Source organism: Bos taurus, chromosome 14, assembly GCF_002263795.3.
Source record: "Bos taurus isolate L1 Dominette 01449 registration number 42190680 breed Hereford chromosome 14, ARS-UCD2.0, whole genome shotgun sequence".
NCBI lineage: Eukaryota > Metazoa > Chordata > Mammalia > Artiodactyla > Bovidae > Bos > Bos taurus.
The window spans coordinates 51,123,963-51,149,189 of NC_037341.1; the positions used below are offsets into that span (position 1 = coordinate 51,123,963).

A 25,227-nucleotide genomic window follows, 5' to 3' on the forward strand; every position below is an offset into this window, starting at 1 on the left:
TTCTTTTTTAAAATTAATTTTGGTGATCCTATTTAATGCAGTTTTTCATATTAAATTGAATTAGTATATATTAGTAAACTCACACTGTACATATCATACATAATATGAAAATCTCTGCTCATATATACATTTAGGGATTCCAATTATTTACTCTCAGTTTTTCTCTCTGGAAGTACTTATAGTATCTCTCTCACAGTAACATTTAATGATGGAGAAGTTCTCTTTTCTATTCATGACATATGCATGTTATATAGATTCACTGCTGTTGCTGCTTAGTCACTGTCATGTCTGACTCCTTGTGACCCCATGGACTGTGGCCCACCAGGCTCTGTTCACAGGATTTTCCAGATAGGAATGTGGAGTTGATTGCCATTTCCTTCTCCAGTATATTCACTACATAAATCTGTTTTTTGGCCAACCCTTTTGGAATACTTTTATACAAATTTAGTTTCAACCTTATCACAGCCATAGAACTATCTTCACTATATTTTTAAATCTAATAACTATTAGAGTTCTTTGATTCTTATACTTTAAATTTTGAATATGCTTGATAATTCTCATATTTTTCCCCCTCTAGCTCCCTAAAGATTTTGGCACCAGAGACTGGTTTTGTGAAAGACAAAGTTTCCATTGACTGGGGTGGAGGAAGAGATGGTTCAGGGAGTAATGCAAGCGATGGGGAGTGGTAGATGAAGCTTTGCTCAGTAGCCCTCTGCTCACCTCCTGCTGTGTTCAGGAGGTGAACACACCTGGTTCCTAACAGACTGGTATCAGACTGCAGCCCAGGAGTTGGGGATCCCTGCTCTAGCTAAGTCTTTATCCTGTTTTTAAAACTTATGTCATACATCAACATGCATCCACCATGGGTATACACCAATACAATATTGTAAAAAAATAAAAATAAAAAACATAATAATATAAAAAAGAAAAAAAAACTTATGTCATAATCTAGACTAATTAAACTTTCTCAATTATATACTTTTATTTAAGCCTGTATGTTTCTTTTATCCCAACTACCTACCTGCTAAGTTGCTCAATTCAACTGTTTGTGACCCCAAGAACTGCATGCTTCTCTGTCCATGGGGATTCTCCAGGCAAGAATACTGGAGTGGGTTGCCTTCCCCTCTTCCAGGGGATCCTCCCAACCCAAGAATCAAATGCAGGTCTCCTGCACTGCAGGTGGATTCTTTATTGTCTAAGCCACCAGGGAAGCCCAGAAATACTGGAGTGGGTAGCCTAAACCTTCTCCAGGGGATCTTTCTGACCCAGGAATCAAAATGGGGTCTTGGTTATCCCAATTACTACATTATAATTAATATTCTGTAGTCATTTATTTTGTTGGTTAGCATCATTTATTAACTCTATGAAGGAAGAGCCATGTCTGTCATTTGCAAAACTAAGAGAAGGGGGTGCTAGAGTATGAGGCAGTTATGTAGCATCACCAACTTAATAGACATGATTTTGAGGAAACTCCAGGAGATAGTGAATGACAAAGGAGCCTGGTGTGCTGTAGTCCATGGGGTTACAAAGAGCTGGACACAACTGAGCGATTGAACAACAGTCCCCCAAACATTGCCCATGACAACTGCTTAATAAACATTTGTGGAATGAACATCACTTTTCATTGGGTAACAGCATGTACTTGTGCAATGATCTAAGTCTTTTAATTTAGAGACATACCCAAGTCTAAAACTTACTAGTTGTGTGGCCTTGAAAGTTACTTGATTCCCAATTTCCCTTTCTGTACAATGAGGGAAATTATATATGATGCTAGGTATTTTGTGAGGAAAGTTATGACCAACCTAGACAGCATATTAAAAAGCAGAGACATTACCAACAAAGATCTGTCTAGTCAAAGCTATGGTTTTTCCAGTGTTTATGTATGGATGTGACAGTTGGACTATAAAGAAAGCTGAGTGCCGAAGAATTGATGCTTTTGAACTGTGGTGTTGGAGAAGACTCTTGAGAGTCCCTTGGACTGCAAGGAGATCCAACCAGTCCATCCTAAAGGAGATCAGTCCTGGGTGTTCATTGGAAGGACTGATGTTGAAGCTGAAACTCCAATATTTTGGCCACCTAATGCGAAGAGCTGACTCATTGGAAAAGACCCTGATGCTGGGAAAGATTGAGGGCAGGAGGAGAAGGGGACGACAGAGGGTGAGATGGTTGGATGGCATCACTGACTCAATGGACATAGGTTTGGGTGGACTCCAGCAGTTGGTGATGGATAGGGAGGCCTGGCATGCTGCAGTTCATGGGGTCGCAAAGAGTCTGACATGACTGAGCAACTGAACTGAACTAAAGGTGTGAAAATGAATGCTTAAATCAGAATATGGTTCAGAGTTGGTTTCAATGACTGAGGATATTAGATTCCTCAAACTGTTGATTTTTAGAAAGCAGGGAATGCGGTGTTTTTTACACTGGTACATATCATAGAGCATTGTTAATGGTAAACCTCAAGAGCTTCTGATGAATAAATTAATTAAATTAATTGTCACTTCAGTTCAGTTCAGTTGCGCAGTCGTGTCCGACTCCTTGCGACCCCATGAATCGCAGCATTCCAGGCCTCCCTGTCCATTGAGTCAGTGATGCCATCCAGCCATCTCATCCTCTGTTGTCCCCTTTCCCTCCTGCCCACAATCCCTCCCAGCATCAGATTACTTTGCAACGTGTATTACTGAGCTACCTCTCCATGTATATCTTCGTTTTCTCTTGAAATTCAAACTCTTGATTGCTGGTAGAAGCAGTGTTTAAAAATTAGTCTATCTTAGCTAGTTTTACAACTCTTATAGTAATGACAAAAAGCTAATTTTATGTAAAAGTTCATATTGCAACACTATTTAGAAAAATCAAGAATAAAACATGAATGTTTAATCAGAATATAGCATTTTTATTTTTTAATATAAATTTATTTTAATTGGAGGTTAATTACTTTACAATATAAATTTATTTATTTTAATTGGAGGTTAATTATTTTACAATATTGTATTGGTTTTGCCATACATCAACATGAATCCGCTATAGGTATCCCATGGACAGAGGACCCTGATGGGCTACATAGCATTGGGTTGCAGAGTTGGAGAGTAGCCCACCATTTTAAAAAATGCTATATATATACAGAATATATATTTATCCCAGGCAAGAATACTGGTGTGGGTTGCCATTTCCTACTCCAGGGAATCTTCCGGATCAAACCACATCTGTCTCACTACATCTCCTGTATTGACAGATAGATTCTTTACCACTATCACTATCTGGGAAGCATATAATTCTTCCAGCTAATAACATATATTTCTTGGCTCTGCGTTTTAAAATGGACATAAACAGCATAGAGAGAGAAGTCCCAAATTAAAGGGTTGGGAGGGGACAAAAAATAGAAACCATGAGCAATGGCTATACAATTGGGATCTATTAAACCTGAATGTGAAAGTTCTTAATAATGTGTTCATGAATTCCTCAATGTACAGAGGATGATGGGTAGGTTATTTTTAATGAAGGTCAAAGAACAAGGGCAAACAATAGCAGCAGTTTCCTGAAGAGGAGAACCAGATATATTTTGGATTTTTTTCTTTTAGCTTAATTTTGAAACAGCCTAAATTATTATCTGTCTTTTGTTTTCAATATAATTCAGCCACAAGGCAAGAGGTAAGATTAGGTAATCTTTAAAACTCGAATCAGTGTTATTATGCATTCAGTGATTCACTTCATATGTTTTCTTTTTGCTTTAGTACTTTTTCTGTGTAATGTTTATTTGTTCATGTAAATAAAAGTTAAATTTGAGCATAGCAACTATTTAGACACTTTTTCTTTTCCTCCTTTCATTTCTACACCTGAAGCTTCTTGTGAAATAATTTGGAAACTCCTTTTTCCCTAGATGTAAAAGTTCATGATAATTGAAGTCCTGACCTCAATTATTTCTTGAGGGGTGAGAGGGAAGGAATAGATTTATTCTAAAAACACAAGTGGTAATTTCATTAAAATTATTTCCTTTTTCTTTACTATATTCAAGGGATTGAATTCTTAACTCATTTCATCAAAACTTATTAACCTCCCCTCTCTTGCAGCAAACAGCTCATCTATTAATCAACTAAATTTTCTTAAAAATTAACTATTCCAAAATAAATTGTTCATTTCAAAAATATTTTGTAAAGAATGACTGAAAATTTACAGGAAATAAATGCGTTAAATTTTACTGAAAATGAACTATAGAATTTGCCTTTATGAAATGGTAAAGTGAAATATTAAAAATCATTAACCATGGTTACAGATACTTAAAATATTTTGCAAATAGTAGTTTATAATGTATAATTAAATGCTAAGGTAGCTTAATGAATTACCTGTTATTTATAGAAACCATTGATATTTAATTAATAATAGTCAAGTTCTTTACATTTCTAGGCTTGAGAACTTTAAATAATTGCTTTAAACTGAAAGTATATACTTTATTTCTAATGTATATAAGGAAAGTTCTATGAATCTTCAATACTTCTTTCACTGATTGACCTCATTTGAAATTCATGACTGATTTTTTTCTTTTCAGTACCATTGAAAAATTAAACAAACAAAAAATTTTGTTCACTTAAGAAATACTCTCAAAAGTACCATGTGCATATTATGGGTAAAAATATAAAATTTCAACTTTGTTTACTGCACTAATTATCCATAAATGATTGTTGATTTTATACAGTTGCTACTACATTTTATAAAGTGTTTTTTATTTTGGTATTTTTACTTAATATTTTTATTGATAAATCCCATGGATGGAGGAGCCTGGTAGGCTGCGGTCCATGGGGTCGCTAAGAGTCGGGCACGACTGAGCGACTTCACTTTCACTTTTCACTTTCATGCATTGGAGAAGAAAATGGCAACCCACTCCAGTATTCTTGCCTGGAGAATCCCAGGGATGGAGGAGCCTGGTGGGCTGTCGTCTACGGGGTCGCACAGAGTCGGACACGACTGAAGCGACTTAGCAGCAGCAGCAGCAGAAGCATCAAAGTAATGGAGAGTGTATTGATGAAACTTGATTTTTATATTACTATGTTAGTAGAATATAACATTGAAAAAGCCACATAAATGATATTGCTCTTTTTAATTGTCTGTGAAATGTGATTTATTTGTTGTTTAGTTGCTCAGTTTTGTCTGACTCTTTTGTGACCCCATGGACTATAACCCACCAGGCTCCTCTGTCCATGGGATTTCCCAGGCAAGAATATTGGAGTGGGTTGCTATTTCCTTCTCCAGGCGATCTTCCTGACTCAGGGCTAAAACCTGATTGTAAAATATGAGTAATAAATATTAATTTTAAAAATTGCTACAAAAATAATATAAAATATCTAAACCCAAGGATAGAACCCAGGTGTAAAATATGAATAATTAATCCTAATTTAAACAATTGTTACAAACTTAATAACAAATATCTAAATTTTTCTAGCATGAAGATAGGCATGTAATACCTATTCAGTAAAATTTTGGTCCTTTTCCATACTTCTCTGTTGATGTAATTGAAATAGAGGACATTTCCATTATTTTGTAAATCTTCTTAAAAGGAAAAAGGACATCTGTATCTACATGTAATTTTATAAATCTAAAACATAAAAATATGTATTAAAATAACTGTAAACTCCTCTTCCTTCTATTCTGTAGAATTGCAGAGTAGCTCTTGTGGAAATCCAGGAGTTCCACCCAAAGGTGTGTTATATGGTACAAGATTTGATGTTGGAGACAAGATCCGCTACAGCTGTGTAACTGGGTATATCCTCGATGGCCACCCTCAACTCACCTGTATAGCCAATTCAGTCAATACAGCCTCATGGGATTTTCCTGTTCCTATCTGTAGAGGTAAAGAAAAAAATAATGCTTATCTTTATGTTGACTGAGTATTGCTTTGCCATAATGAAAATATTTTAAAAATGAGTGATATATATTTGCAAAAGATATTTAGTGCTTGTTTCTTTTATAAAATCTGAGGCTTAGAAAAAAATAAGCACTTACAGTATATGACAGATTAAAGAAAATACTTGAAAACATTACTTGTGAAATAAGACAGTGCATTACATTATATATGTATGTATTTATGCATACATTGTGTATATGTGTCAATATTTATATTAGAAAAACATACAGAGTTTATGATGCATAGAACTTTAGACTGTCAGTCATAACTTTGTTTTCATTTTGAAATATTAACTGAATTTATTAATCTTTTAAAGATTTCTGATAGGTAAATTAGCTTGTGAATGTGTAAAATTAAGAATGCTGTATAATTTATTATTAATAATGATAAGGATCACTTGTATTATGGGAAAGCATAGTGATATACTAATGAGAACAAAGATTCAAAGTACATAACCTAGAAGACAGACATATTCAACTTTAGTGGAATTTGTGCATGAATTTTGTTGTGGTTGTTCGACTATTTGTGACCCCATGGACTGCAGCACACCAGGCTCTTCCATCATCCACTGCTGTCCAAAGTTTGCTCAAACTCATGTTCAGTGACTCAGTGACGCTATATAATAATCTTATCCTCTGCTGCTCCCTTCTCCTTTTGCCCTCAATTTTTCCCAGCATCGGGATATTTTCCATTGAGTTGGCTCTTCACATCAGGTGCCCAAAGTATTGGAGCTTCAACTTCAGCATCAGTCCTTCCAATGCATATTCAGGGTTGATTTCATTTAGGTTGGACTGGTTTGATTTCCTCACAGTCCAAGGGGACTCTTAAGAGTCTTCTCCAGCACCACAATTCAAAAGCATCAATTCTTTGGTGTTCAGCATTCTTTATGGCCCAGTTCTCACATCTGTACATAACTACTGGAAAAACCATAGCTTTGACTATATGGACCTTTCTCTGCAACGTGATGTCTCTGCTTTTTATATTCTGATTTGCAGCAGTGATTTTCACCATTCTGTCTTCCAAGTAACTTACCGTATTTTCCTACTCAGTTATTCTACTGTTGAATCCTTCTAGTATATTGCTAATCTCTGTTTGTTTGTTCTTTAGTTCTTCTCAGTTCAGTTCAGTTCAGTGGCTCAGTCATGTCTGACTCTCTGCTCCCCTATGGACTATAGCACACCAGGCTTGCCTGTTCATCACCAACTTCCCAGAATTTGCTCAAACTCATGTCCATCAAGTCGGTCATGCCATTCAACCATCTAATGATGCCAAAGTCCATCATTAGTTCTTCTTGGTCTTTGCTAATTATTTCTTGCATCTTCTCCATTCTCTTCCAAAATCCTGGACCATCTTATCTGTCATTATTCAGAATTCTTTTTTCTGGAAGGTTTCCTATCTCCACTTCATTCCATTGTCTTTCTGGGAATTTATCTTGTTCCTTCATCTGGGACATAATACTATTCTTTTCATTTTAGTTAACTTTCTGTTATTGTGGTATTCATTTTGGAGGTTGCTGTCTCTGCTTTTTAATATGTTATCCTGTCTAGGTTTGTCTTAGCTTTCCTTCTAGAGAGCAAGCATATATTAATTTCATGGCTGTAGTCACCATCCATAGTGATTTTGGAGTCCGGGGAAGTAAGTTCTGTCACTGCTTCCACTTTTTCCCCTTCTATTTGCCATGAAGTTATGGGAAAGGATGCCATGATTTTAGTTTTTTTAATGTTGGGTTTAAGCCAGCTTTTTTCAGTCTTTTCTTTCACCCTTATCAAGAGGCTTTTTAGTTCCTCTTCACTTTCTGTTATTAGAGTGGTATCATTGTTTCTGTTCTTTATTGTGCCCATCCTTGCATGAAATGTTCCCTTAATGCCTCCAATTTTCTATAAAAGATCTGTAGTCTTTCTCATCTGTTGTTTTCCTCTATTTTTTGCATTGTTCATTTTAAAAAGCCTTCTTATCTCTCCTTCTATTCTCTGAATCTCTGCATTCAGTTGGATATATCTTTCCCTTTCTCCCCTGCATGCTGCTTGTCTTCTTAACTCAGCTATTTGTAAAGCCTCCTCAGACAACCACTTTGCCTTTTTGCATTTCTTTTTCTTTCAGATATTTTTGGTTACTACCTCCTGTATAATGTTACAAATCTCCATCCATAGTCCTTCGGATACTTTGTCTACCAGATCTAATCCCTTAAATCTATTCATCACCTCCAGTGTATAATCATAAGGGATTTGATTTAGGTAACACCTGAATGGTTTAGTGGTTTTTTTCTACTTCTTTCAATTTAAACCTGAATTTTGAAATAAGGAGCTCATGATCTGAGAAACAGTCATTCTAGGTATTGTTTCTACTGACTCTATAGAGTTTCTCCTTCTTCAGCTACAAAGTACCTAATCAATCTGATTTCAGTTTTGACCATCTGGTGACATCCATGTGTAGACTCATCTCTTGGGTTGTTGGAAATGAGTCTTTGCTATGACCAGTGCGTTCTCTTAACAAAACTCTGTTAGCTTTTGCCCTGCTTCATTTTGTACTCTAAGACCAAACTTGCCTGTTATTCTGGTATCACTTGCATTCCTACTTTTGCAACCCAACCAGAAATTCTTTGGAAAAATCATAATCTCCAATCCTTCTTCCATTTTTTGAACAGGTTTTGTTCTTGTTGAGTTTTATAAGTGCTCCTTTATATTTTGGATTAGTTCAGTTCAGTTGCTCAGTCATGTCTGACTCTTTGTGACCCCATGAATCACAGCACGCCAGGCCTCCCTGTCCAACACAAACTCCCGGAGTCCTCCCAAACCCATGTCCATTGAGTCGATGATGCCATTCAAACATCTCAACCTCTGTCGTCCCCTTCTCCTCCTGCCCTCAATCCTTCCCAGCATCAGGATCTTTTCCAATGAGTCAGCTCTTCGCATCAGGTGGCCAAAGTATTGGAGTTTCAGCTTCAACATCAGTCTTTCCAATGAACACCCAGGATTGATCTCCTTTAGGATGGACTGGTTGGATCTCCTTGCAGTCCAAGGGACTCTCAAGAGTCTTCTCCAACACCACAGTTCAAAAGCATCAATTCTTCGGCACTCAGCTTTCTTTATAGTCCAACTGTTACATCCATACATGACCACTGGAAAAACCATAACCTTGACTAGATGGACCGTTGTTGGTAAAGTGATGTCTCTACTTTTTAATATGCTCTCTGGGTCGATCATAACTTTCCTTCCAAGGAGAAAGTGTCTTTTAATTTCATGGCTGCAGGCACCATCTGCAGTGATTTTGAAACCCAGAAAAATAGAGTCAGCCACTGTTTCCACTGTTTCCCCATCTATTTGCCATGAAGTGATGGGACTGGATGCCATGATCTTAGTTTTCTGAATGTTGAGCTTTAAGCCAACTTTTCCACTCTCCTCTTCCATTTTCATCAAGAGGCTTTAGTTCTTCTTCGCTTTCTGCCATGAGGGTGGTGTTATCTGCATATCTGAGGTTACTGATATTTCTCCTGGCAGTCTTGATTCCAACTTGTGCTTCTTCCAGCCCAGCGTGTCTCATGATGTACTCTGCATATAAGTGAAATAAGCAGGGTGACAGTATACAGCCTTGAGGTACTCCTTTTCCTATTTGGAACCTGTTGTTCCATGTCCAGTTCTAACTGTTGCTTCCTGACCTGCATACAGATATCTCAGGAGGCAGATCAAGTGGTCTGGTATTCCCATCTCTTTCAGAATTTTCCACAGTTTATTTTTTTTTTTATTCACATATTTATTTATTTATTTATTTTTCAATTTTAATTAAAAAAAATTATACATGTGTTCCCCATCCTGAACCCTCCTCCCTCCTCCCTCCCCATACCATCCCTCTGGGTCGTCCCAGTGCACCAGCCCCAAGCATCCAGCATCGTGCATCGAACCTGGACTGGCATCTCGTTTCATACATGACATTTCACATGTTTCAATGCCATTCTCCCAAATCTTCCCACCCTCTCCCTCTCCCACGGAGTCCATAAGCCTGTTCTATACATCAGTGTCTCTTTTGCTGTCTCGTATACAGGGTTATCGTTACCATCTTTCTAAATTCCATATATATGCGTTAGTATACTGTATTGGTGTTTGTCCTTCTGGCTTACTTCACTCTGTATAATAGGCCTCCAGTTTCACAGTTTATTGTGATCCACACAGTCAAAGGCTTTGGCATAGTCAATAAAACAGAAATAGATGTTTTTCTGGAATTCTCTTGCTTTTGCAATGATCTGGCGGATACTGGCAATTTGATCTCTGGTTCCTCTGCCTTTTCTAAAACCAGCTTGAACATCAGAAAGTTCACGGTTCACGTATTGCTGAAACCTGGCTTGGAGAATTTTAAGCATTACTTTACTAGCGTGTGAGATGAGTGCAGTTGTGCCGTAGTTTGAGCATTCTTTGGCATTGCCCTTCTTTGGAGTGAAAACTGACCTTTTCCAGTCTTGTGGCCCACTGCTGAGTTTCCCAAATTTGCTGGCATATTGAGTGCAGCACTTTTGCAGCATCATCTTTCAGGATTTGAAATAGCTCAACTGGAATTCCATCACCTCCACTAGCTTTGTTCGTAGTGTTGTTTTGGATAGTAAGCGCTTGTTTAATGTAGGGTTTGCAAGTGTCTTCTCCCATTCCATTAGGTGGTATTTTCATTTTGTTAGTCGTTTCCTTTGCTGTTCAGAAGCATTTTAGTTTGATGTAGCCCCATTTGTTTATTTTTGCCTTTGTTTCTCTTTTCTTGGAGACATATCCAGATAGATATTGCTAAGATCGATAACAAACTGTCTATACTGTCCATGCTTTTTTCTAGTCCTTTTATAGTTTTGAGTCTGTAATCTACTTTGAGTTGATGATTATAAATGGCAAAAAATAGTGGTCTGATTTTATTATTTTTCATTTGGCTATTCAGTTTTCACAGTGCCTTTCATTGAATACTATCCTTTGTCAATTGTATCTTCTTTGCTCATTTGTCATAAATTAATTTTCAATATATTTGTAGGTCTATCTGGGCTCTCAATTTTATTCTGTTGAGCTCTAGGTATGATTTTCTGCCAATATTATGCTATTTTAATTATTATAGCTTTGTAATATAATTTTAAATCAGTGTGAGATCTTTATTTTTGTCCTTTTTATGGAATTGCTTTAGTCACTCTGTGTCTTTTATGGTTTCATATAAATTTTAGGACTTTTCATTCTGTTTCTGGAAAAATGTTGGAATTTTTATAGGGATTGTGTTGAAAATGTAGATTGCTCTAGGTAGCATTTTCTTTAACAATGTTAATTCTTCCAACATTTTAACAGTGTTAATCCATAATAATGGAATATCTTTCCATTTCTGCCTTCTAGGCCTTTATTACATTGAAGTACTCTCCTCTATACCTATTTTGTAGAGAGATTTTTGTCATAAATGTGTGTTGAATCTTGTCAAATGCTTTTTCTGTATCTATTGAATTGTACGTATGATATTTATTTTTCATTTTTTATTGTGGTATATTTGTCTGTATACCCACATCTGTGTGTATGTGTATATATATATATATATTCATATATTTATATATACATACCTCAACATGTATATCTCACATTGATTTGCAGATGTTGACCCATCCATTCACTCCAGGAATAAATCCCAATTGATCATGACTTATGATTTTTTAAATGCATTGTTGTATTAAGTTTAATATTTGTTGAGAATATTTACATATATGTTCATCAGAGAGGTTGATCTGTAATTTTCTTTTGTGTGTGTGTACTCGTCTGGTTTAGGTATCAGGTTAATGTTAGTTTCATATAATGAGTTAGGAAACATTCCTCTTTTATAATTTTTTCGAAGAGTTTGGGAAGCATCAGTATTCAGTATTCTTTGAATATTTGGTAGAATTCACCTGTAAAGCTGTTTTGGGTCTGGAATTTTGTTTTTTGTGAGATTTCTGATTACTGTTTTAATTACCTTACCAGTTTTCAATCTATTCAGATTTTTTTATTTCTTTATGGTTTAATCTTTGGATATTGTATGATTCTAAGAATATATCCATTTCTTCTTGGTTGTGCAGTTTGTTGGTGTATAGTTGCTCGTAGTATTTTTTTATAATCCTTTGTGTTTTTGTGATTCTGTGATATCTTTTGTTATTCCTTCCCTTTCATTTTGGATTTTGTTTATTTGAGCCTTCTTTCTTTCTTTTTTCCTTCATGATTCTAGCTAAAGCTTTATCTTTACAAATTCAGCTCTTAATTTCATCGATCATTTCTATTATGTTTTTAAATTTCATTTCAATTTATTTCTGCTGCGATCTATATTATTTTCCTCCTTCTAGGACTTTGTTCTTTTTTTCCTAGTTCTTTTAGGTGAAAAGTTAGATTGTATATTTGAAATTTTTTCTTGTTTCTTGAGATAGATCTGCTTGGCTATAAACTTTCCTTTTAGTACAACATTTGATGCATCTGATAGATTTTGTTATATTTTCTTTTCTTTTCCGTTGTCTCCAGGCATTTAAAAAATATTTTTAATATAATTTTTTTGTGTATGTTGGTACTCCTGTGCTGGGGGTGTGCATATTGATAATTATTGTGTCTTCTTGATGAATTGTACCTTTTATCATTACAGTGTGTCCATCTCTATCTCTTGTTACCATTTTTGGTTTGAATTCTGTCTCATATGAGTATAGTTGGCTGCCATTGCATTGAGTATGGTCTTCCATCCCTTCCCTTTATGTCTATGCTCACCTTTAGAGCTGAGTTGAGTTTCCTGGACAGCATATATTTGGGTGTTTTTGTATTCTGTGTACTTTGTGTTATGACTGGTGAATTCAGCCTATTTATGTTTAGGGTGATTATTGACAAATAAAGGGCTTAGTATTTCCATATTTTTTTTTCTGGTTGCTCTGTATCTTTTTTTTTTTCTATTATTTCTATTATTAAAAAATAATACTATTATTATTTTATTTTGATGATTTTCTATATTTTTCTCAGTTTCCTTTTCCTTTCTTTTTTGCATCTCTGCTCTAGATTTATTTTTATGGTTACCATGAAGTTTATGTATAACATCTAATAAATAAAATCTTCTTTTTTACTGAAGTGTAGTTGATTTGCAGTGTTTCAGGTATAAAGCAAAGTAATCCAGTTATATCTATCTATTATTTTCTACTATAGGTTATTGTAAGATAGTGAGTATAGTTTCCTGTACTATACAGTAGGTCCTTGGTTATCTATTTTATATAGTGATGTATGTCTGTTAATCACTGTTTCCCAATTTATTCTTCCTCACTTCCCCTTTGATAATGACAAGTTTGTTTTCTGTGTCTATGAGTCTAGTTCTGTTTTGTTATTAAGTTCCTTTAAATTATTTTTTTTAATTCCACATATAAGTGATATCATATATTTGTCTTTCTCAGTCTGACTTACTTTACTTAGTATAATAATCTCTAGGCCCATTCATGTTGCTACAGATGACATTATTTCATTTTTTTCAATGGCTGAGTAACATTCCATTATATATGTAATATAATATTTCATATGTATGTATATGTATATATGTGAATTTATATGTATGTATGCTGTATGCAATGTCTGCTTTATGTATTCACCTGTTGATGGACATTAGGATTGGTTCCATTTCTTGGCACTGGTAAATAGTGCTGCTGTGAACACTGGGTACGTATGTCTTTTTTTTGTTTGTTTGTTTGTTTTGTTTTTTTTAATTTAATTTTATTTTTAAACTTTACAATACTGTATTAGTTTTGCCAAATATCGAAATGAATCCGCCACAGGTATATACCCGCGTATGTTTTTTTGAATTAGAGTTTTAATCTTCTCTGGATATATGCCCTCGAGTGGGATTATTGGATTATATGGCAGCTCTTTTTTAAGTATTTTATGGAACCTCCATACTGTTCTTCACAGTGGCTGCACCAATTTACATTCCCATTTACCTTATGTGAGGGATCCCTTTTCTCACATCTTCTCCAGAATTTATTAATTTTGGAATTTTTGATAATGGTCATTCCAACAGGTGTGAGAAATTTAGTTTTCATGTGCCTTTTCATGTACCTATTGGCCATCTGTATGTCTTCTTTGGAGAAATGTCTATTTGGGTTTTCTGTGCATTTTTTTTTTTTATATTGAGTTGTATAAGCTGTTTGTATATTTTAGAAATTAACTCCTTGTTGGTTGCGTTGTTTGCAAATATTCTCTCCCAGTTTGTAAAATGTCTTTTCATTTTGCTTATAGTTTCCTTTGCTATATAAAGGCTTTTAAGTTTAATTAATAATACATCTGATTTATTTTTGCTTTTGTTTTCTTTACCCTATGAAACAGATGCAAAAAAAAATGTTGCTGTACTTTGTATCAAAGTTTGTTTTGCCTATGTTTTTGGTAGGATTTTTATAGTATCCAGTCTTACATTTAGATCTTTAATACATTTAAAGTTTATTCTTATATATGGTGCTATGTTCTAATGTCGTTCATTGATGCATAACTGTTCAGTTTTTGCATAACTGCCTATTGAAGAAACAGTCTTTTCTCTGTCATATATTCTTGCCTCCTTTGTCATAGGTTGCTGCTGCTGCTATGTGGCTTCAGTCGTGATTATAACTGTGGGCATGTTTCTGGGCCCTTTTCCATTCATCTATGTGTCAGTTTTTGTGCAAGTGCTATACTGTTTTGATGACTGCAATATAGTCTGATATCAGGGAGCATGATTCTGACAGTTCTGTTCTTTCTCGAGATTGTTTTGGCTATTGAGTATTTTTTATGTTTCCATACAGATTAAACAATTTTTGTTCCAGTTCTGTGAAACATACCATTGGTAATTTGATAAATACTGCATTGAATTTGTAGCTTGCCTTGGGTAATGTGATCGTTTTAATAATATTGATTCTTCCAGTCTGAGAACATAGTATATCTTATCATTTGTTTATGTGGTCTTCAATTTCTTTCATCAACATCTTATAGTTTTTGCAGTACAGTTCTTTTGTGTCTTTAGGTAGGTTTATTTGTAGGTATTTTCTTGTTCTTTTTTGTTTGTTTGTTTTTAGTGGAGTGTAATTGCTTTCTGCTGTTGTGTTATCTCCTGCTGTACAACAAAGTGAATCAGCTGTATATATACATATATTTCATCCTCTTGATCTTCCCTCCCATTCCCCATCATAGCACTCCTCTAGGTCATCACAGAGCACTGAGCTGAGTTCCCTGTGCTATACAGCAGCTTCCCACTAGCTCTCTCTTTTACACATGGTAGTGAATATATGTCAATCCTAGTCTCTCAATTCTTCCCACCCTCTCCTTCCCCCTGGGCCATAAGTCTTCTCTATGTCTGCATCTTTATTCCTTCCCTGAAAATATGTTCACCAGTACCATTTTTCTAGATTCCATTTCTATATATGTTAAGATATGATATTTATTTTTCTCTTTCTGACTTATTTCACTTTGAGGAACAGACTCTAAGTTTATCTACCTGACTACAAAGGACCCAATTTCATTCCTTTGTATGACTGAGTAATATTCCTTTGTATATATGTACCTCTTCTTCTTTATCCATTCATCTTTTGATAGACATTTAGGTTGATTGCATGTTCAGGCTATTGTGAATAGTGCTGCAGTCATACATTATGGTACATATGCGTTTTTGAATAATGGTTTTCTCAGGTTTTTTTATGCCCAGTGGTGGGATTGCTGGGCCATATGGTAGTTCTATTTTAGTTTTTTAAGGAACCTCTATACTGTTCTGCATGTTGGTTTTATCAATTTACATTCTCACCAACAGTGCAATAGTGTTCATTTTTCTCCACACCCTGTATAGCACTTAGTGTTTGTAGATTTTTTTAATGCTGTCCATTCTGACCAGTGTGAGGTGATACCTCATTGTGATTTTGATTTGCATTCCTCTGATAGTTAATGACGTTGAGCATTTTTTCATTTGCCTGTTGGCCCCCCTGTATTATCATCTTTGGAGAAATTTCTATTTAGGTCCTCAGCCCATTTTTTTATTACTTCTTTTTTTTTTTTCCTTTTTGAATATTGAGCTGCATGAGCTGCTTGTGTATTTTTAAGATTAATCCTTTATCAACTGTGTTGTCTGCAAGTACTTTCTCCCATTCTGAGGGTTGTTGTTTTGTCTTATCTATGGTTTCCTTTGCTTTGCTACAGCTTTTGAGTTTAATTAAGTCCCATTTATTTATTTTTGTGTTTATTTTTATTACTCTTGGAGGTGGATCAAAAAGGATCTGCAATTTAGGTCACAGAGTGTTCTGACTATATTTTCCCTAAGAGTTTTATAGTGTCTGGCCTTATTTTTATGTCTTTAAACCATTTTGAGTTTGTTTTTGTGTATGGTGTTAGAAAGTGTTCTGATTTCATTCTTTTACAAGTAGCTGTCCAGTTTTCACAGTACCATTTATTGAACAAGCTGTCTTTTCTCCATTTTATATTCTTTCCCCCTTTGTTAAAGATTAGTTGACCATAGGTGCATGGGTTAATCTCTGGACCTTCTATCCTATTCCATAGATCTGTATTTTCTGCCACTACTATGCTGTTTTGATTCCTGTATTCTGAAGTCAGGAAGCCTTGATGCAGTGGTAAATGGCATTCTTTTCTTAATTTCTCTTTCTGTATTTTGTTGTTAGTGTATAAAATACAACAGACTTCTTTATATTAATTTTGTGTCCTGCAGCTTTACCTGATTCATTGATGAGTTCTAGTAATTTTCTGGTAGTATCTTTGGGATTTTCTGTGTATAATTTAATCTGCAAACAGTGAAAGTTTTACATCTTCCTTTCCAATTTGGTTTCCTTTTTATTTATTTTTCTTTGATTGCTGTCAGTAAAGCATCCAAAACTATGTGGAATAAAGTTGGTGTAAGTGATAATTCTTGTTTTGTTCCTGATCTTAGAGGCAATGTGTTCAACTTTTCACCACTACATATGATGTTAGCTGTGGGTTTGTTGTATATGGCCTTTATTATGTTGAGGTTTGTTACCTCTATTTTTACTTTTTGGATAGTTCTTATCATAAATGGATGTTAAATTTTACAGAAGCTTTTTCTACATTTATTGAGATGATCATATGACTTTGATTTTTGTATCATTTAATGTGATGTGTCAACTGATTAATTTATAGATATTGAAAAATCCTTGCAACCCTGGGATAAATCTCACTTGGTCATGGAATATAATCCTTTTGATGTATTGTTAGATTTGGTTGGCTAGTATTTTGTTGAGGATTCTTGCACCCATATTCATCAGTTATATTGCCTTATAATTGTAATATTCTCTGGAGAGATTACATGCTGGGACATAAGCAAGCCTTGATAAGTTTAAGAAAACAGAAATTGTATTAAGCATCTTTTGTGACTGTAACACTATGAAATTAGAAATGAACTGCAAGAAAAAAGCTTTAAAAAAAAGCCACAAAATATGGAGTCTAGAGAATATTCCACTAAACAACGATTAGATCACTGAAGAAATGACAAGGAAATAAAAAATACTTAGAGACAAATGAAAATGAAAACCTGATGATCCAAAACCTATGGATACAGCAAAAGAAGTTCTTGCTTACCTCAGGAAACCAGAAAACCTTCAAATAAACTGCCTAATGTTATACCTAAAGCGACTAGAGAAAGAAAAACAAAACTCAAGATTAGTAGAAGGAAATAAATCATAAAGATTAGGGCAGAAATAAATGAAATAGAGACTAAAAAAGAAATAGTTGAAAAGATCAACATAAATAAAAGCTGTTTCTTTGAAAAGAGCACAAAACTGAGAAACCTATAGCCAGACTCATCAAGAAAAAAAGGGAGAGGACACAAATCAACAAAATTAGAAATGAAAAAGGATAGGTAAGAACTGACATAACAGAAGTTGTGTGAGACTATTAAAAGCAAGTTTATGCCAATAATGTGCCTATATACAAAATGCTGGGCTATGTGAATCACAGGCTAGAATTAAGATTTCCAGGAGAAATAACTACAATCTCAAATATGCAGATAATACCACTCTAATGGCAGAGAGCAAAGAGGAACTAAAGAGTCTCTTGATGAGAGTGAAAGAGGAAAGTGAAAAAGCTGGCTTAAAACCCAACATTCAGAAAATGAAGACCATGGAATCTGGTCTCATCTCTTCGTGGCAAATGATGAGGAAAAATTGGAAACAATAGCAGATTTTATTTTCCTGGGCTTCAAAATCACTGAGGATGGTGACTGCAGCCATGAAATGAAAAGACATTTGCTCCTTGGAAGAAAAACTGTGACAAACAGACAGCATATTAAAAAGCAGAGACGTTACTTTGCTGACAAAGATCCATCTAGTCAAAGGGTATGGTTTTTCCAGTCCTCATGTACAGATGTGAAAGTTGGACCATAAAGAAGGCTGAGTAACATAGAATTGATGCTTTTGAATTGTTGCACAAGAGAAGACTCTTGAGAGTTGCTTGGACAACATAGAGATCAAACAGTCAGTCCTAAAGGAAATCAGTCCTGAATATTCTTTGGAAGGACTGATGCTGAAGCTGAAGCTTCTACTTTGGCAGCCTGATGTGAAGAACCAACTCATTGGAAAAGATCTTGATGCCATGAAAGACTGAGGGCAAGAGGAAAAGGAGACAAAAGAGGATGAGATGATTGGTTAAAATCACTGGTTAGATGGACATGAGTTTGAGTAAACTCTGGGAGATAGTGAAGAACAGGAAAGCCTGGTGTGCTGCAGTCCATGGGGTCGCAAAGAGTTGGACATGATTTAGCAACTGAACAACAACAATAAATAACAGAAGTCCAGGACCAGATGGCTTCAAAGGCCAATCCTTTGAATTCTGCTGTTATTTCTTTAGGTAAACTCTCCGCTCCTTTTCCCACCCCCACTTTTCTCCTTTCTCCTGTTATCCTAGATTTTTTTTCATAATAGAGTTGGGTATTTCTCAAAACATTTCCTCTCCTTCCCCCACCCACTTTCTCCTCCTCATTCTTCTTTTTCTAGATTCTAATTCTCTTCTTCTGTCTTTATTATTTCTATATTTTATTTTCAAGTTCACTAATTCTCTCTTCCATATGATCTGATTTGTTTTCAGTGTTTTAACATTATATCTTTCATCTCATTTATTGTATTCTTAAGCTCCATAATTTCTGTTTGGTTCCTTTTAGAGTTTCAATGTCTTTGGTAAAGTATTCCCTATGTTCAGTAATTTTATTCCTTATCTTGTTGAACTGCCTTTCTGAGTCTTCTTGTTGTCCACTGAGTTTCTTCAGGGCAGTTATTTTGAATTTTTCATTAGTTAGAATTTAAATTTGGTTTCTAGAGAATTTTTTTTTGTGATACTGTGTTACCACAATTTTTCATGGGGCTTCATGAGCTGATACTATGCTGGACACCTTTCTACTTTAGGTACATATTTTATTTTACCTTGATTCTAATGATTTTACAGATTAATAATTAGAGGCCTTTGTTTTGTTTTTCAATAGGTTGTGCTATAGCAATGTTTTGGGAGCTTCCTGTAGTTTTACTTGAGAATAAGTACTTTCTATTCTCTACCACCTTTGCTGGATGTGTTACCTGGAACCTTCATTGTAGCTGCTTGTGCCTCTGTGGGCACTGGGGCCTTGCTGCTACTAGAGTTGATATTGTAGCTGGCATCACCACTGGCATGGCAAGAACCTAAACTGTGTCCGGGATCTCCTGAGTCTTAAGTTCTGCTATGGTGGAGAGAAGAGGGAGAGTAGGGAGCTAGCTGTAGTTTTTTTTGTCTCTACTGTATCTGGTGTTATTAGATTCATAGTTGCTGCTGCTGTGGATTGGCAGGACTGCAGTGGTAGGTATCTTAACAGTTGGAGAGATCAGTTGGAGGCTCAGCTGTCACTGCTGCCAGGTTCTGTGGCCATGGGTCCCACTGTGGCTGGGTGTGCTGGAGTCATGTATGCCTCCTTCCTTGCTACGAGGTTCTCTAGGGTTGTGGGATCAGTTACTATGGTCAAGGGTCCAGGATCTCAGTCACTGTCTCAGCTGTTCCTCTGATTCTGCCTTCTGTATGTGTTCTAGCCCACCCACATTTACATGTACAGGTGTGTGGAACTCTCCAGCATCCTGGTGTGTTAGGCCAAATCATCCTTGTTAAGTTATGGATGTTTTACTGGTTGTTGTTTGAATGGAAGAGGCAAAGAGAGCATCTTGTTCCACCATGATGCAGATGGCACCCACTTGCTTCTCTTTCTATGACTGCTAATTAGCTACTACTTGCTTAAGTATTTGTAGTGTATTAGGAAACGTATAAGCATATTCACTTTTAAATTTCACAGTAAGAAACTGAAGCTCTAAAAAAAAAATACTCAAGAGTACTTATTAAATGTCAAGAACCTTGAAGAGTTTGAGATTTTACTTGACTTAGAATTAACAGTTTCTCAGATGGTGAAAGAAGATTCAAGACTCTTGGGTAAGAATCAAATCAGTGTCTTTTTATTCACAAAAGTGTCAGACAGCGGTAGTGTTTGTCCCAGTTCTGCAAGCCCCAGTTCTCGTACAAAAGTCTGAGGCATCTGCATATTTTTTTGGTAGTATATATTGTTCTAGGAAAGGAATCATGAGATTAGGAACATTAAATCCTTTATAATGGACATACCTGCCCGTGCTCTTCAGAGAGATCCTATCTCTTTTTCCCAAGATTTTAAACAAACTTATCTTTCATCTGATAGAAAACACCTTTTCTGTCCTCTGAGGCTACTTGCTACACAGATATCTTTGAAAAGATAGTTTTGTACAAAGAGAAAAAGGACAGTTGGTATCTCTGTTCACAAGATGTATAGAAACATGAAGATGAAGAAATGTCTGATGAAGAAATTTTTCCTGATTTGGTGTGTGGTGTATATGCCAGTTTGAATCCATTCTGTCAGGTTCCACAGCTTTAGCTTGATACCCCTTTGATACTTCAACCAAGTCATTTGCATAGCTCTTCAAGAATGTTTAATGTTTAACCAGTCGCTCAGTCTTGTCCTACTCTTTGAATTTCAGCACGCCAGGCCTCCCTGTCCATCACCAACTCCCGGAGTTCACTCAGACTCACGTCCATCAAGCAGTGATGCCATCCATCCATCTCATCCTCTGTTGTCCCCTTCTCCTCTTGTCCCCAATACCTCCCAGCATCAGAGTCTTTTCCAGTGAGTCAGCTCTTCGCATGAGGTGGCCAAAGTACTGGAGTTTCAGCTTTAGCATCAGTCCTTCCAAAGAAATCCCAGGGCTGATCTCCTTCAGAATGGACTGGTTGGATCTCCTTGCAGTCCAAGGGACTCTCAAGAGTCTTCTCCAACACCACACTTCAAAAGCATCAATTCTTCGGCTCAGCTTTCTTCACAGTCCAACTCTCACATCCATACATGACCACAGGAAAAACCATAGCCTTGACTAGATGGACCTTTGTTGGCAAAGTAATGTCTCTGCTTTTGAATATGCTATCTAGGTTGGTCATAACTTTCCTTCCAAGGAGTAAGCATCTTTTAATTTCATGGCTGCAGTCACCATCTGCAGTGATTTTGGAGCCCAAAAAAATAAAGTCTGACACTGTTTCCACTGTTTCCCCATCTATTTCCCATGAAGTGATGGGACCAGATGCTATGATCTTCGTTTTCTGCATGTTGAGCTTTAAACCAACTTTTTCAGTCTCCACTTTCACTTTCATCAAGAGGCTTTTTAGTTCCTCTTCACTTTCTGCCATAAGGATGGTGTCATTTGCATATCTGAGGTTATTGATATTTCTCCCGGAAATCTTGATTCCAGCTTTTGCTTCTTCCAGCCCAGCATTTCTCATGATGTACTCTACATATAAGTTAAATAAGCAGGGTGACAATATACAGCCTTGACGTACACCTTTTCCTATTTGGAACCAGTCTGTTGTTCCATGTCCAGTTCTAACTGTTGCTCCCTGAACTCCCTAAATATAAATAACTTATTAAGGTATTTAAAATCAAGGAGCATTTCAAGAGGTTTCAATGGAGTATTCCCAAGACTGTCTTGGAGTTAATTTCTGTTGTAGGGCTCTATTTTTTCCTTCTTCATTTAGCTAAAAACCTAAGGGGTCAGGAAGATCTGAATCAAAATACTGATTCCACCACTTACTCACTAGGGCCTTTGAGCAAAAATTTCATTATTTTGGAAAGTGTTTATTTAGCTAAAATAGAATAGATAGATAGACAAGCTAATTCACTCAATTGTATCTGACTCTTTGCAGCCCCCTGGACAGTCGCCCACCAGGCTCCTCTGTCTATGGGATTTCCAAAGCAAGAATACTAGAGTGGGTTGCCATTTCCTTCTCCAGGGGATCTACCTGACCCAGGGATTGAATTGTGTCTCCTTCTCTGGCAGGCAGATTCTTTACCACTGAGTCACTTGGAAGCCTCACTTGATAGCATCCTGATTCTTTATAACTTTGCATGGAGCTGATAACATTGTGATGATCTATTTATTGCTTTCCCTGGAGTTTATATATTCTCTCTTTGATGAAACACTTACCTTTAGAGAGTTATTTTGGTGATCCCTAAACATAACAGTTTAATTAAGAAAAATGAATGCCACATCAGCCTAGAGGGTATACTGCAAGGGTTTTCGTGCTTTTTCACAAGCATGATGAACTTTTCCAACACCCATCTGCTAGTATTTGTAAAGGCAATTAACTACTTACTGCTGTTTTAAATAATATTCTATAAAATTAAATAAAATTCCTGTACTCTAAGTCTGGAATGAAAATACCTGGCATACATACCTGTTCTGTACTCTCTCCTTTTGATAGACATTGCATGTCATTTATTCTCACTGAGTTTTAATGTGACCTCAAAGCCCTTCTCAATTCAGTGCTCCCCACACTTCTTGAAAATTAAAAGTACTTGGAAGACAAGGTGAAATGGTCTTGCTAGTCCTAGAATGACCATTCTAAAGTTCATAATGAGATTCTATATTCAGAATGGCATTTTGGTATACACAATCTGGGGCAAACTAATAAAAGTGCGTGTGAATATGACACATAAATTAAGTGTAACTTTGTGTTTTCCTTCCACATTTGCCATTACTATCTTGACAACATTATCTGGATACAAAATCTTTCACTAGCCCAATCATTTCACATAAAAGGATCTGGTCTCTTCATGTGAACCGCTATATTTTGTAGTAATGAGGAAAACATTTTCTCCATGCCTTTTAATAAACAAGCAAGAGAACCATAAGTCATTTGGTAATAGGGTTTATTTTATCACATCAAAGACAGGCAAAATCCTAGTGATGTCAGGCTACAGGGAAAAAAATTACAAGTCACTTGCTGTTTCTTCATCTCTTTCAGGAAAATGTAGGCTGTTCAGTCAACAATGAGGCCAACACTTAAGCACATTTTCATGTACTCTAACCTTGTTCTGAAAGCTTTGTTTGTGTGGTTAAAAGTATGAAAATGTCCTGATTAGACTGTGTTAGCATTATGGAGCAGAGGACACGAGACTTGACTTTAAGGGTATAAGATCTGTGAGCTGATTTGCCTTCTCTCCCCATGTTACTGGAGTATTGTTTCTTTTGTCAAAAATTGAATATTTCAATTTATCTCAGGAGATTGTAAATGTTAGAGAGATTGGATTAAGTGAAATAATATTTTAAAAATATGTATATAATTCCTAGCACATAGAAGTTACTCAAAAGTTACAAATTGTTTCAAGTACATGAAAAAGTAATTTAAAAATAATATAGAACTGATGGCTATCATTTTTGTTATGTATGTATTTAGAATATTAAAAATATCTATCACCAATTAAACATATGCCTATAACTCTGATAGTTTTGTTTTAGTTTTTGTTTTTTTTTTAAACAAGAAAGTACAAAAGTCTGCAAAGAGTGGACTCTGGAGCAATAAAAGCTTTAGTTTGCTTTATTATTTTACATTTTAATTAATTAAGTTTTGGCTGCACTTTGTCTTCGTTGCCGTGCACAGGCTTTCTCTAGTTGTGGCAAGCAGCAGCTACTCTCTTCATTGCAGTAAGCAGGTTTCTCCTTGCAGTGGCTTGTCTTGTTGTGGAGCGTGGCCTCTAGAGTGTGTGGGTTCATAGTTGTGGCAGATGGTCTTAGTTGACTTCTGGCATATGGAATCTTTCTGCCCCAAGGATCAAACTTGTGTCCCCTGCATTGGCAGGAAGATTGTTAACCACTGGACCACCAGGAAAGACTTGGTTTGCTTTACATCTCTGGCATTGAGACGATGTAGAATCTTTATGTGGGTATTTAGTGTTTCAGATCCCAGTTTTATCACCTGTGTAATAGAGAAATCCTTATTATTTGATATTTTATTTGATATATAAAATATAAACTATTTTGTATGCAAAATACCAAATCTGTATTATTCAATGAGTAGTGATTACTACCTTACTTCTATTGTCATCATCAAAACGTGTATGGACACTTCTAGGGAATGAATGTATCTCAGTTCTAGGACCATGCAAGCAGAGTATTTAATTTTTATCAGAGTTGTAGTAGTTAAGGGGAACTTTAAACCCCACATTAGCCTAACACATTAGGCTGGGCTCATCACGTAATAAACATTAGTGGTGAAATATGTTTCCCATGGATAACAACATTTCTGAGTCATTCATTTCTGGAAGTTTTCACATTTGAAATATATTCAGTAATTAAACTGATATTTATTAAGCAGTCACTGTGCATGTGCCATGTAGCTAAGTGCTAAGATAATTGAAACGGCCCCAGGTCATTAAACCCATAGTTTATTGAATATGAAACCTTTTATTTGGAAGATGACCTATTAGGTGACCTACGTTATTGCCCAGATATATGTACTTTAATCCCATCCAAAAATATAGAGTGGCAATGTTGTATAAGAAATAGGTGCTGGCCTTCTGTGTATTTCTTATATTTAGAGAATAAAATCAGGGATTTCTATTCTTACTGTATAACTGTCTGCTGCTGCAGCTAGCAGTCCATATATTCTTTAACATTCAACTCATACATTATTTTCCCCACTTGGTATGAGTTATATCTTCCTCCACTCAGGAAGCTATTTACTTTTTTTCCCTCTTTTCCATCCTGTCTATAATAGCACAAACATTTTTGTTGCCTTGCTCTGTTGTCCAAAGTTTTTGTTCCTATATGTCATTCTTGTTTTAAATTAATCCATTTCATTTTACAATAAGAGATGGTCATTAAGTCTGTATTTTTTCATATTATATTTTATGATTATTGTTGTTGTTGTTGTTCACTCAGTCATGTCTGACTTTTTGTGACCCCATGGATTGCAACACACCAGGCTTCCCTGTCCTTTACCATTTCCCAGAGTTTCCTCAGATTCATGTCCATTGAGTCCATGATGCCATCCAGCCAT

The 25,227-nt window shown here is 35.7% G+C and overlaps 1 protein-coding gene across 1 annotated transcript in view; it reads left to right on the forward strand.

The window, feature by feature from the left end:
- Positions 1–25,227, forward strand: part of CSMD3 (CUB and Sushi multiple domains 3) — a 1,470,240-nt gene that overhangs the window by 318,412 nt on the left and 1,126,601 nt on the right. Inside the window, exon 4 of the mRNA NM_001424929.1 lies at positions 5,644–5,838. Coding sequence (NP_001411858.1) covers positions 5,644–5,838 — 195 coding nt within the window. The remainder of the gene's footprint in view (positions 1–5,643; positions 5,839–25,227) is intronic.